The sequence below is a fragment of the Bos javanicus genome, chromosome 25 (genome assembly GCF_032452875.1).
Source record: "Bos javanicus breed banteng chromosome 25, ARS-OSU_banteng_1.0, whole genome shotgun sequence".
In the NCBI taxonomy this organism is placed as follows: Eukaryota; Metazoa; Chordata; class Mammalia; order Artiodactyla; family Bovidae; genus Bos; species Bos javanicus.
In genome coordinates, this window is record NC_083892.1 from 37,332,465 (window position 1) to 37,345,221 (window position 12,757).

The 12,757-nt window shown below is 45.3% G+C and overlaps 1 protein-coding gene across 9 annotated transcripts in view; it reads right to left on the reverse strand.

The window, feature by feature from the left end:
* Positions 1-12,757, reverse strand: part of TRRAP (transformation/transcription domain associated protein) — a 90,640-nt gene that overhangs the window by 73,993 nt on the left and 3,890 nt on the right. For all 9 annotated transcript variants that reach the window (XM_061402159.1, XM_061402162.1, XM_061402160.1 and 6 more), the window contains exons 4-12: positions 8,995-9,105; positions 7,870-7,974; positions 6,846-6,929; positions 6,035-6,091; positions 4,361-4,486; positions 2,795-2,872; positions 2,509-2,597; positions 1,594-1,690; positions 652-790 (exon numbers count right to left, since the gene is read on the reverse strand). In XM_061402159.1, coding sequence (XP_061258143.1) covers positions 652-790; positions 1,594-1,690; positions 2,509-2,597; positions 2,795-2,872; positions 4,361-4,486; positions 6,035-6,091; positions 6,846-6,929; positions 7,870-7,974; positions 8,995-9,105 — 886 coding nt within the window. The remainder of the gene's footprint in view (positions 1-651; positions 791-1,593; positions 1,691-2,508; positions 2,598-2,794; positions 2,873-4,360; positions 4,487-6,034; positions 6,092-6,845; positions 6,930-7,869; positions 7,975-8,994; positions 9,106-12,757) is intronic.

Here is a 12,757-nt window from a genome sequence, read left to right on the forward strand (position 1 = left end):
CAGGGAAAGATCCACCCTGCCTGCTGGATCGGACGTGACCAAACACACACGAGAAAGATTTCTAATCTGCCAGCACTTCAGCAAGGACAAACCTCCCGCTCCCCACCCCACCTCCAAAGTCGTTATTCCTCAGTTGGCAGGAAAACCGAAAGTCAGTCACTTGAGACGCGACTTAGTCACTTCAGCAAACAGATTTTAAGACATTCCATGTAAACTGTTCATCGTTTCATAGCATGGAGAAAGAAAACACGGTCTTCCTCTCACCTTTTAAAGCTCGCTGGCTCTGAGTCAGAAAAAGCAAATGGATATTTGCAGTGTCAAAAGATAGGCAGTCAGAAGGCAGAGACACACTGAGAGCTACTCAGACGGTAAACTGGGCTAAGAAGATTGTCACATTAATTATGAAATTGTTGATGAGATAAAGCAAGAACCCTGGTGGCAGGTGAAACAGAGAGGCAGTCAGAGAGAGGAACGAGGCGGAGAGGGAAAGAGGGGAGGGAAGAAGGCAGACACAGACCCAGAAGAGAAAACAAAGCCAGAGCAGCAATAAACCAGGGAAAGATCAACGGAGCCAGAAACCCTGGGCAGGCTGATGGCCCAGCCCTTGCTCGCTTGCAGGCAGCCAGGCAGGCAGAGGCCGGGCGGACGTACGGTTTCTCAGCTCCGTGGTGAGGATGTGCTTGGCGGCGATCAGCAGCTCCTTCCGGAGGTGCGCGGTCTCCGCCGGACAATTTGAAAGCAGCTGTAACATTCCTTTGACCATCTGCTGAGAGTACTTAGTCACCAACTCCTGCACCAGGGAGAGGAAAGCAACGTAGTTACACTGATGGGCGGCTGTTGAGAAAAATCCAAGTTTCATAAATTTTTAAACAAAAAAAATTTCAGTTAGGACTAAATTTGGCTCAGAGGACCCTCAGAAATAACAAGCCTAAAAAAAAAAAAAAAAAGAAATAACAAGCCTAACAATCAAGCATTTGCCTTGTCTGGTCAGTCTGCGTGCTGCCACCCTGCTGGGAGAGGCGGCGACACAGGAGGAGTTCAATGGGATCATGGAGGCCCTTTTTATTTTCTGCGTCTTTCCAACTTTCAACAATGTCCCTATTACAGGGAAGGAGGGAGAAATAAACATCCAAGTTAAAAAACAAAATTCTTCACTCAGTCATCCCATCGACGTGAGTCACAAATGACACCTTTAATCAGCTCAGAATGAGTTCAAGTCACGTCTGCCTTCTGAAGAGTCTCAGGAAGTTATTCACGATAACTCAAGCTGACCAAAAGAGCAAAGGGCATCTACTTCAGATTTTTTTTACTAATATAAAAATGTCATCTCTTTGACATTCTGCAAAAGTCAAAAAACTATGGGGACAGAAGACAAACCAGTGTTTGCCAGGGACAGGGGGCGGGAGGACGAGACTGGCTACGTGTAAGAGGAAGTTTTTGGAAGATGGAAATGTTCTGTATTTTGATGTACTGGTTGGTGGTTAGGTATGTATCTGTTGATTCAGCAAACTGTACAGCCACAAAAGGTGAATTTTACTCCTTGTAAATTATATCTCAGTAAACCTGATTTAAAACAGAGGTCAGTGAACTTACCTGGTAAATTCTGATGATGTAAGCTAAAAATGACAACGTTTTAATTTGAGCAGCAATGAAATCAGCATACAGCTCCTTGTTGTAAAGTTTATGTTGCCTAAGTGAGAAGTGATAAAATTGACAACATTAGCTCTCAGCTCTTTCGGTGATATGGTATCACCTGCAGTAATTACCAAGCCCAAAAGGTTGATTTCTACACAGCAGCAACCGTTAATATGCCCACACTTTTATGCAGTTCTGAGTAACATAAAGAGGCCTTAAAGACATAAAGCAGGCAGTTTTGCCAGGCCCTTGGGCAGCACCCATAACCTGAACCCCAACAGTCAATGGGAGACCGACCTGCCTGCTCCCCAAGGAAGGCACCTATTTGAACAATGAAAGACCTGTGCCACAGGGCTTCTCAGAGCGGATCCACCCTTAGATCCTGCCCTTGAGTGACTAAGAGCCAGACAGGCCACAGGTCAAGGAGACAAGTGCTAAGGGTCTGAGGAGGAACGCCATGAAGTCGGAGAAAACGCTTTGCTGAGAGGCTTCGGGGGTCTGGCCCAGTCAGTGATTAAGGGTAATGGCGTAAAAGGGCCTCCTAGCCCTCATGCAAAGAGGAGCAGCAAGAAAACAGGCTTGACGGCGAGGCGGCCAGGAGCATCTCAGAGCTGAAATCAGGACAGGAAGCCCTAACGATAGTTTCAAATTTACATGACACCAAGGACAGAGGGGGCACATCATCTTTCCAAAACAAGGAATCAAAAAAACCATTACTATCATCATCAAAATTTAAGTTCAGAAAGCCACAAATACATACAAGTTAAACCAAAATTTTATCTAAGTTTCCTGTTTCACAAATGACGACAAGTGTAGTGCCGCTTGGATTAAAGAGCTATGGAGGTCGGCTACGTCACTGGCGAGAAATCTCACCTGGCTTGTGCAGATACCTGAATTGCAATGGTATTCATGATCAGGGGCACAAACTCCGCAACGACATTGTGGATATTCAGTTTGTAGAGCTAAAAGCAAACACATCAGATTCTCATGCTTTTTCACTCTGCTTATAGCGAACTAATTTGGCATAGCAAAGACACTGTGAGATTCATTACTCGGCACACACGTAACATATACATCTATTTGCCACAGAAAAGCAGGTGTGTAAAGTGTTGTAAAATGAGAAGCCTTAAACCCCGGAAGCTACTGAAAATACACATACCTGATACATTAACACAACAATGATGGGCAATTCTGCCAACACTTTCAAAGAAAGCGATCCTCTGGGAATGATGGAATGCTGGAAGACAGGAATACAGAGGACTGTGTTCACCACCTTGCCACCTAATATAGCCCCCATCAGTGTCCCACCACTGAGCACCACCCGGTCGAAATACAGGGAAGGGAAAACACTGACTCATCTCTGTAATTATCTGTGGTGAAAGCAGCAAAATATTTTAAAAACAAAGTACAAGAATTATCATTCAATGTAAAGGGTTTTATATTTTACAACGTCATCACTTGTAGTAAAATCCTCAAGAAAAATGTGTCAAAAAGAGATTCAACTCACTGGAGAAATTTAAAAAAAAAATTTTTTTTTAAATCTGTTATGGGCTTCCCCGGTAGTTCAGTTGGTAAAGAATCCGCCTGCAATGCAGGAAACCCCAGTTCAATTACTGGGTCAGGAAGATCTACTGGAGAAGGGACAGGCTACCCACGCCAGTATTCTTGGGCTTCCCCTGTGGCTCAGCTGGTAAACAACCTGCCTGCAATGTGGGAGACGTGGGTTCGATCCCTGGGTTGGGAAGATCCCCTGGAGAAGGGAAAGGCTACCCACTCCAGTATTCTGGCCTTGAGAATCCCATGGACTGTATAGGCCATGAGGTCATGAAGAGTAAGACATGACTGAGTGACTTGCACTTTCACTTCACTTTCAAAAGAAAAACAGTAACGTGCGTACCTAGTTTTATTCAAAGGTACTTATAAACAGGAAAAATACAATAAATATAAGAAAAAAATCGTCAATACATAAAATCTCAAATAGGTAAGGAAAATATCAGACTCAAAAACACAAATGGAAATGAATGGATAGGAAAAGGGAAGTGAAAAAAGTTTCTAATTCAGGAAGAGCAAAGAAATGACAGCTTTGTTCCTTATAAACTAAAATGTAGTTTCCTATGCTCATATTGAAACAGTCTGCAAAACATCGCAGTAGAACAAACACAGATGATTGTCTTGATTTAATCATAAAACACAATCATAGTACATATTCAATACATGTTCCCTATGTGGCCAGTGCTATAGATTTAACACATGAGCTGCAGAAAATAACACTGTTACCTTCACAAAACTCATGGTTCATGAACTTTCCTACAGTGAGAAAATGCAAGTGGTGGAGCTGTAACATTCTAGAACTTCTGTCCCTGGAGCCCACACGGGCAGGCACTGAACTACAGGTTTATACGTAGTTTAAAGGGACTTCACTACTGTTGAAGCTAAGAACAGGCCGGGGCCCCCTGCAGGGTTAGCTGCTCTCATTCCACCATGATTCTGAATGTCTGCATCAGTAGTGAGCGACAGTTCACGCGCACACCTGCAGAGCACAATCAGTGAGGCTCTCTTGTGCGCACACACATTTATTTGCTTATTTTAAATGCCTCCATGAGTTTAATTTTTATGAAAAACCAAAAAGCTTAGGGTCTAAAAAGTCAAGACCTCGGGCTTCCTCCACCGGGGGGGAAGATGTGGATAAAAGCAAAGCTAGGAGCAGAACAACCGAGACACGTACTGTTCTTGTCTCGCTGTCCTCACGCTCGGGGTTCACCTTCACAGCGATCGTCGTGATCATTCCGACCATCTCTGGGGGAGGGACGGTGTTCTCGGGGATCACCTGAGGGTTCTCAAAGTAGCGGTTCTACAGAAAAAGAAGAGAAGTCATTTTTCCTAAAGTCAAACACAACATTCCTCTTAATAAAACACGCCTGACGTGGGGCAGGGACGCTCAATATCCTGCCCACGTATGCAACATCAGCCCCACAGTACTAGGAGGCCCCTTTCTTCAGGACCATGAAGATAACACGGCACATTCTCCACCTCCGACAACAGAGAACAGACTTGCCCACAGCCCTCTCTACTAGTGTTTCCTGGCTGATGAAGAGGAAAGGTGTGCCACGTTACACTGCTACCTCAATGAAGCAGGATGCAGCTCTCTAGTGATAAGAAACCAGGAGCTGGTCCCTACTGAAATAACTTCCCAGTCTTCTAAATAACAGAAGCATAGTCCAGGAGACATTTTAAAAAGCCAGGAAGGACCTCACTGGCATCCTTAGTTCTCAGTGGAATTTGGGCTTCATGTTAAAAAAAAGACAGCTTCGTATGAAAAATAGCTCCTTTGATGAAAACAGTAGCTGACACAATGATAATCTGATAACTTGGAAGGCAATCTAAGTTTTATACACTACTGGCATCACCAACTCAATGGACATGAATTTGAGCAAACTCCAAGAGATAGTAGAGGAGAGGAGCCTGGTGGGCTACAGTCCACGGGGTCGCAGAGAGTCAGACATGACTTAGTGACTGAACGACAACAGCAGCGGCAGATTAAAATCCTCAGAAAACAAAAAGTGAATTCTACCATCCGTTAATTTTTTAAAAATTCAAGGTTAAAAAACACCTTCACAGTAGAAACTCTGAAACAAACACATTTATGCACAATGATCTTATACTACAGTATTATTGGTGGGAACCAGGGAGAAGGTCAGAATACATGGATACGGCAGAATTATCAGTCGCTCAGAACGACGACTGCCAAAGGGAGAGCCCTGGAGGACGCTCCCTGCTGTGACAGCGAGTCCTTGCAGTGGCGGGGGACGGGGAGCAAGGGGCGCCCCTCTTCCACTCCACACACTTTAACACGGGTGGCCCTGCTCGGAAACAGTTCTTTCAAGATACGGAAAAATTTTAATGACACAGAAAAGCGCCGCAAGTATACACCACTCCCCCAAAAGCTTCAAGACTATGAGTGCAAACCATCTCTACAAAGCACACAGTGAAACTCGAAACAGCAATGTCAATGGTTGCTTACAAGTCAAAAGATAATTATGGACAATTTGTTTTCCTTTTTGTAACACAAAACTTCTTTAAGAATATACTGCTTTATGTAAAAATGCAGTAAACAATGAAACTAAAAGGACTCTTTTTTTGAAGTGGCTAATTTATCTATCGCTATCTGGGAGATGGTGAAGGACGGGGGAGCCAGGCATGGCATGCTGCAGTCCATGGGGCCACAAGCGTTGGACATAACTTAGCAACTGAACGGCAACAATTTATCAACCTAGATATTGACTAAACGAAACATTCCTCATTGTAAAATTAGCACCCTTCCAATTATTCTTTCAACCCTTTGGAATAAGGAAGGCATAAATATAAATGATAAATTCAAAATAATATAAAAAAAGCATACCACTACTTTTGGAAGCTCCTTGTAAATCTGTTTCACAAAATCCAAAAAATGATGAATCTAAAAAAAAAACACAATATAAAGATATTTGTAATGCAAATACAGATTTTCTGTAACCATTTTCAGAAAATGCTTACAGTAAGAAAAATATCAAGTCTTCAAATATAAGATCTCATGAAATAGGCAAGAAAAATGCCAGACTCAAGATACAAATAGGCGATGAATGTGAACACACAGATCAAAAAAAGAAAAAGAGACAAAGACTGATAAACCAAAAACAAGTTTTCTAATTCAGGGAGAGCAAAGGAATGAAATGATAATAAATGCCACTTCTTGTCTTTCAAAAAGTAGCAACAGCCCAAGCTGGAGGGAGTGAGCCAGGGAGACTCACTGCAAGCCCTCTGCACACCAGTGGGGCAACCCAGCACAGGGGCATCAGGACGTGACACCTGTGACCTGGGGGTCCTACTGCTACAAACTCAGTCTACAAAGTAATTTAAACTATAAACAAACACTAGGTTACGGTCATAAAATAAAAACTTTGAAATGCCCTAAATATCCAAAACTGTACAAGATTATTATATACCCGTTACAAATCAACTTTACAAAACATTCTTTATGATTGGGAAAACACATACATATAAAGTGAAGGGCAACAACCAGGATGTGATACGTTATCCACAGTAGAATTAATTATAAAACAGACAGACACGTAAGGTGGGAAAAAGAAGAAAGGAAACTCAGAGTGAAAAATTCACACAGCAGAAGGAATCTGTCAGTACACTTCATAAATGCCATCAGAACAAACACTTACTTCCTGGGTGATGGGCGGCCTGAACTGTTTGTGTAGTTCAATAATGATTCTTAGACAAATAAGAACATTTTCTTCATTTTCCGTCTTAAAAAAAAAAAAAGCATTTAGAAGAGTTATATTACTGAAATCTTATCTTACTAAAAAGATTAAATATTTCCTCAGCATTTTTTGCATATACACCCTCCATCAACCCACTTAAATGTGATTTGCAGAAAACTGATAAACCCACAGAACACAGCTGACCCAGACAGGACGTGTTCGCGGCCTCTGGTGGACCATCTGAAGGTACCCCACCGGCAGGTTCTGCCAGAGTCAACAGATGAGTAACCAGCAAGTCACACTACAAACCAAGGCCTTAACAACAGACACGTCTCACTGCTTGCAAAGATTGCCAGAAGAGTAATAGCTGAGCACCCGCGTGCACTGGACCCTGTGCTAACACGACACACATCACGGGAGTTGGGGTGCCGTCCACATCCTAGCAGAGGCAGCTAAGGCTCAGGGCAAGAGGAACGAGGCTGGTGTGGCAGAGCTAACACACGACACAGCCGAGACCTGAGATCAGCGTGACGCCCTCCCGAGCTCACCTTCCCAAGGGGCCCAGAAGCGCGACGGAATGCTGAACACGTCAAGACTGAGGGCAACAAGAAAACGATTCCAGAAGCTAGCTTAGCAGGCACCCCGTGGATTAACCCAAGAACCTGAGCAACCCTTCATGACGACCGTGCGCCTACTGCGCCTGACACACAAGCACAGAGGTGCAGGGCCAGCCCCCGAGCTCAGAGCCCGCCAGCCCCCACCCACCGTGTCGAGTCAAGCCCCTGTGACCCCAAGAAGATCTTCACTTAATAATCTTTCTTAGTAATCTGGCTGGCAAAGTGGGAGAAAACAGGCAGTTAAGAAAATTTCTATTTGTGAAACTAAATTTTACTGAAAGAGAAACCGGTTGCTTACAGACAGGATTTTACTGTAAGAAAATCATTAAAAGCTTTCAAAGTGGCTAAAAAGAATTCTCAAAAGTTACCTCTAAAAAGCGAAACATCACAGACAAGACATTTTTTGTATGAGGACGAAGATGCTCGTTGGTTGGTATTCTATGAATTATTTCAAGAACAAGCTTCCGCAGTTGCTGTTGAAGAGAAACAAAGGTATAAATACGAAACCCTTCCAAGAGTTCCAAGATAGTGTTTTGCGTCCCACAAGCGTCACACACGCCTGCACCCAGCACTGGGAGCCACCATGCTACAAGATGGAGCCCATTTTACAAACAGTCCCGTAAATTATTTAAACGTAATCCAAGGCATGTACTACAAACTGGCATTTTCTGCATTTCCGTAGCTGTGTACCAAGTCAAGTAAGCCAAATTTTCTTTCACACCTCGTCACCGCTGCCAGGAGAAGGACACGAGGGCAGCGGGTGTGAATTTAAGACAAAAAGACCGGAACACCAACGCAACTTCACTGGCCATCTCCCTGCATCATCTCAGTCCAGCTCCTGGGACGAGCTCTCCAGTTACCTCGGACCGAACCACCGATCGTATCGCAGGCTGTGCCAGGCTTTCGTGATTTTGTCTACAGAACTAAGAACTTGAACAGAACTCAGAGGGACATCTTGAGCTGTCACCACACAAGAATGTTTCATTCAGCAGTTCACTTTACTGGTGCTGTGGTAATTTTAAAAATTTTTCAAGAGATACAAGCTGAAACATTTATAGAAAAAAAAAAAGACGACGGGGCTGTTTTAAAATGATCAAGGTCAAAGTGTGTATGGGAGGTGCAAAGAGGAGGCGCGGGTATAGAGAAAACCGGGCAGAGTTACGGGAACTGAAAACAGTGTGAGGCTAGAGCTGGGCACCAGGGATGCGGGGGGTCGTGAAATTCTCTCCCCACTTGTACACACGGGTGAACTTACAACACGCAGCCCACGCATGCGCGCTGGCCAGCACGTGTGGAGAGGTTAAACAGTCAGAGAGATGGCCGCGAGGAAATAAAACCAAGACAGCTACCTGAGGAGGCGATGGCCTTGGGCAAAGGGACCCTTATCTGGCAACACCGCTCTCATTTCTAAGGGCAGCTTAGGTGTATGAGTTGTTTTCATTCACAAGGGCTGGGGCCCCTGCAGCAGGACATTCTTCTCCTGAACAGCTTACCTGGGCTGGTTTCTCCTGAAGAAACTGAACTTCTCCATCTTGAAGAAACGTAAGGAACCGAGGGATGATGTGTTCCAGGAATGTGGAATACTGAGGAGAGGAGGTCACATTCTAATCACGCAGGAAGAAAAGAGAACGCTGTTAAGGTCTACGTACGGATAGTTCCACTGTAAATTCACATGTCACCATCATCTCAAGAGACATTCTGGGAGAGCTGCTAGCAATTTTTAAAACTTTCAGATGCTTTAATGATAACATCGTTTGAAATAAGTTGACTGCTGCTTCTGAAATCCACTTCAAGAGAACTAAATGCTAACATTTAGTGCTCAGCCTAGAAAAGCTGATGCTGTGGAGAACGTTCACTTCAGAGCCTGTCGGGGCTGACTTTGCCACCCTCTAAGGAGACTTGATCTGAATCTCTTCATCTGGAGGATGAGGAGCTTGACCACACTAAAGTCTAAAACTCCAGCTTATCAGTTAGGTTGATACGAGTTAGATGAACATCACGGGTGTTAAAAGGAAACTAGGAAATGAAACTGTGGTCTAGAGACCGTGCAGTCAGATAGCGACCAGGGCAGAGCCCGGACCCCACTCGGCGAGTATAAACCTGGAACAAGCACCTGACCTCCTGGGCCTCAGTGGCCCCACCTGCGAAGAGGCTGCTATCTCCTGCCTTACGTAACCATGTGCAGACTACACGAGCTGGTACACGTAAAGCTTTCCACACTGCCTATGGTAAATGCTCAACGTCCCTCCGCTATTATTTACGGCTTCGTTATTATTTACAGTGCTTGCTTCACGAACACTGTGCCCTGTGCCTTTTACTCTTTCTCAATCCTCACCATGACTCTCTTAAGTATTCTGTCCATTTCATAGATTTACAAAAAAAAAAAAGCTCAGAGCTTGCTGACTGTCAGAGTCACAAAGCTTTGGAAAGTGGATTCCACTCACGAGTATCTAACACCTAAGTGCTCTTCCCTCTTCCCCTTGGAGGCCTCACCTGCACATTCAACGCATGCTCCTATCACATGCTCAACGGGGATAAAACGAGGAAGAAGGTAGACAGAGTCCATGTCCCTGGAGTCGGGGGAGGCAGCAGTGTGGTGGAGAAGACAGGTAATCAAGAAACGATCTGACAACACGGAATTATGATGGGGAAAGCGCTGGGCTGGCAACTAAGGGAACCTAACCTAACTGGAATCTGGAACCAGCGGCAGAGAACACCCTCTGAAGAAGGGATGCGGCTAAGAAACCCTAAGAGGCCAGCAGGGGTCAACCACGGGACAAAGTGGGAAAGGTTCTAAGAAAAGCACACACGAAGGCACAAACTGATGAGAACTTTTTAAAGTTTCCACACGGCAGGGGTGGTAGTGCAAGAGGGAGGCACTGAACTTTTACTATCCTGAGTCTGAGAAGCCCATGGGCTGCAACTAGACGTGTCTGGCGCTGCAGATACTGGTATGGGAGAGGACACAGGTCCAGGGTTGTCTACTGCCTGAGGAATCTGAGGAGGAGGAAATACAGGCAAAACCCAGAAAACTGTGTTTCGCCATAGGAACAAAGAGCGAGCTGCTGTTCCTGGAATACACACCCGAGCGCTGGTCTCCCAGGGCCAAGTTCAACTCCAGGGGCTCTGAGCCCGCAGCATGCTGGGCAAGGGGGCACCCCCAGGAGCTGGCAGCCCCTCCCCCAGCAGTCTGCGAATCCATGGGGGACAAGAACTGTGCTTGTCACTTTTCACCCCCAACATCTAACTTTTATGAAACATTCCCACTCAAGGATTCAAGGAAAAGAGGTGAGAGTCAAGTTGGAACATTATTGAGGTTATCAAGAAAGCCAGGTCATCTACTCGTCAGCCCACAGCATCCAGATTCCACGGCCTTCAAAGCATCTTGAGTGTCAAATTCCTCCCACAGGACAGATGCAACAGGTTGCTCAGTTATGCCAGGATTTCAACCCAGCCCACAGCTTTTCGATCCACAAGAATGTCCCCCGTGACTTCTAACTTGAACATTTCTCTATTTTCTGTTAGGAGAGACGGCCCCTATGATACTTACTTTGCTTGGAATCTTATCCCTAAGTGGTTAATGAAAAGAATTTCTAAGATTCCTCAAACTCTTGCAAAGTCTTCATTTCACTTAAATATTTAGTTCTGGGATAGGAGTGGTGGTAATTTAGAATTACTTTCTGATGGTCATTCCAAGTATTTCATTCTTTGAAGGACTCAGTCATCTGAATTTCATTTAAGCTAAATGTCTATCAGATAGATTTCAAAAAGCATTATTTGGAAAAGCCCCAAGTGCTTTTCATTCTGCTAATTTAATCGATGCATCTGAGACCAAAGTGGGAACTGACTTGCTAACTGCCAGACTCTCGCCAACGGGAGAGGAAGGAATGAGACACTTCCCTGGAAGAGCCCCCTGCGCCCATCAGGCCGGCCCACCTGCCACTCCTGCAGCATCACAGGCGGCGCCGTGATCCCAGCCTCTCAGGCAAACCTCCAAGAGCTGTGGTTCTGTCCAGAGAATGCAGAATGCAAGCCTTTCCTGTTCTACTCCCACCTCTGTTTTTAAACAGTTTGCACTAATAGTGGAAGAGAAAGCTCTTTCGTTCAACCTCTAAATATCTCAGGATTTTTTTTGTCCCACTTCAGTACAAGGCAACAAGTTCTTAAAAACATCTATTTAACACAAAACAAAACCAAACAATTCCCCTACCAAAGAAAAATACCATCCGTTACTATAGACAGGAAGGTATCAGATTCAATCCCACCAACATTCATCTCGTGTTTAGTGATTCAAATGACAGAGGCTAGGAAACATTTTGTTCTTAATAATCATATTAGCTCTGTGAGAAAGGTTTTCCCATCCCCACATTAAAAACAAGAAAGTGACTCTCTCTTTGGCCTATGAGACTGACTGGCACCAGACTAACCGTCAAGTTGGACAAAATATAGATAACAGTTTTGGGCGCTGGAACAGAGGCGGAGCAAGGCCATGATCTCCAGAAGAGGGGAACTCACCAGCCGCACCCCACCTCGACTCTCTGCCTGGGTCCCATTTCCCGACTGGGCTCAGGAGGCCAGAGCCCAGGGTAAGCACCATGGTCCTGCTGAGCTGAAGAGCAAACAGCGAGTTTGCAGCAGCCAAAGTGGCTGGAATCTGCAGGGCAAAGCCCCAGAGGAGAAGGAACTACAGAATGGGGGTGTGGATGGTCTCCCCAGAGTTCTGGACAGAGCACTGGGCTGTACTTCTGGTGAGGGAAGGTAAGACTGCCTGAGGCTTGCCAGGGAGTGCGGGCTTGAGGACTGAGAAATGAAGAGACGTCAGAGGTCTAGCAACGTTAGAGGATACTGGGGGTCCGGCCTCGACACAGTGCAAAGACCTTAACACCTGGAGACACCTCAGACACTCGGCTGACGAAGGACCACGCCCCCGAGGAAGGTCTAGTTTACCCAACCCAACAGAGTCTAAAATCAGTGAGAGCCACACCAAGATGGGGTTCGGAGGTTGAAGCCTACCAAGTCAGAGGGACTTTAGAAACCCCTTGGGCTTCCCACAGACCCTCGAGCACAGCGTAAAACCAAAACTCCACAAGCTCACTGAGATCGGCCAGCACCTGCACTGCTGACTACAGTACAAATATCAACTCTTCCAAGGGAGGTGACAGAACCCAGGGTCCCTACACTTCACAACGTCTGGTTTACAATCAAACCTACCAGACACGCAAGGAAGCAAGGCAACGTGACCTCGAGTCAACAGAA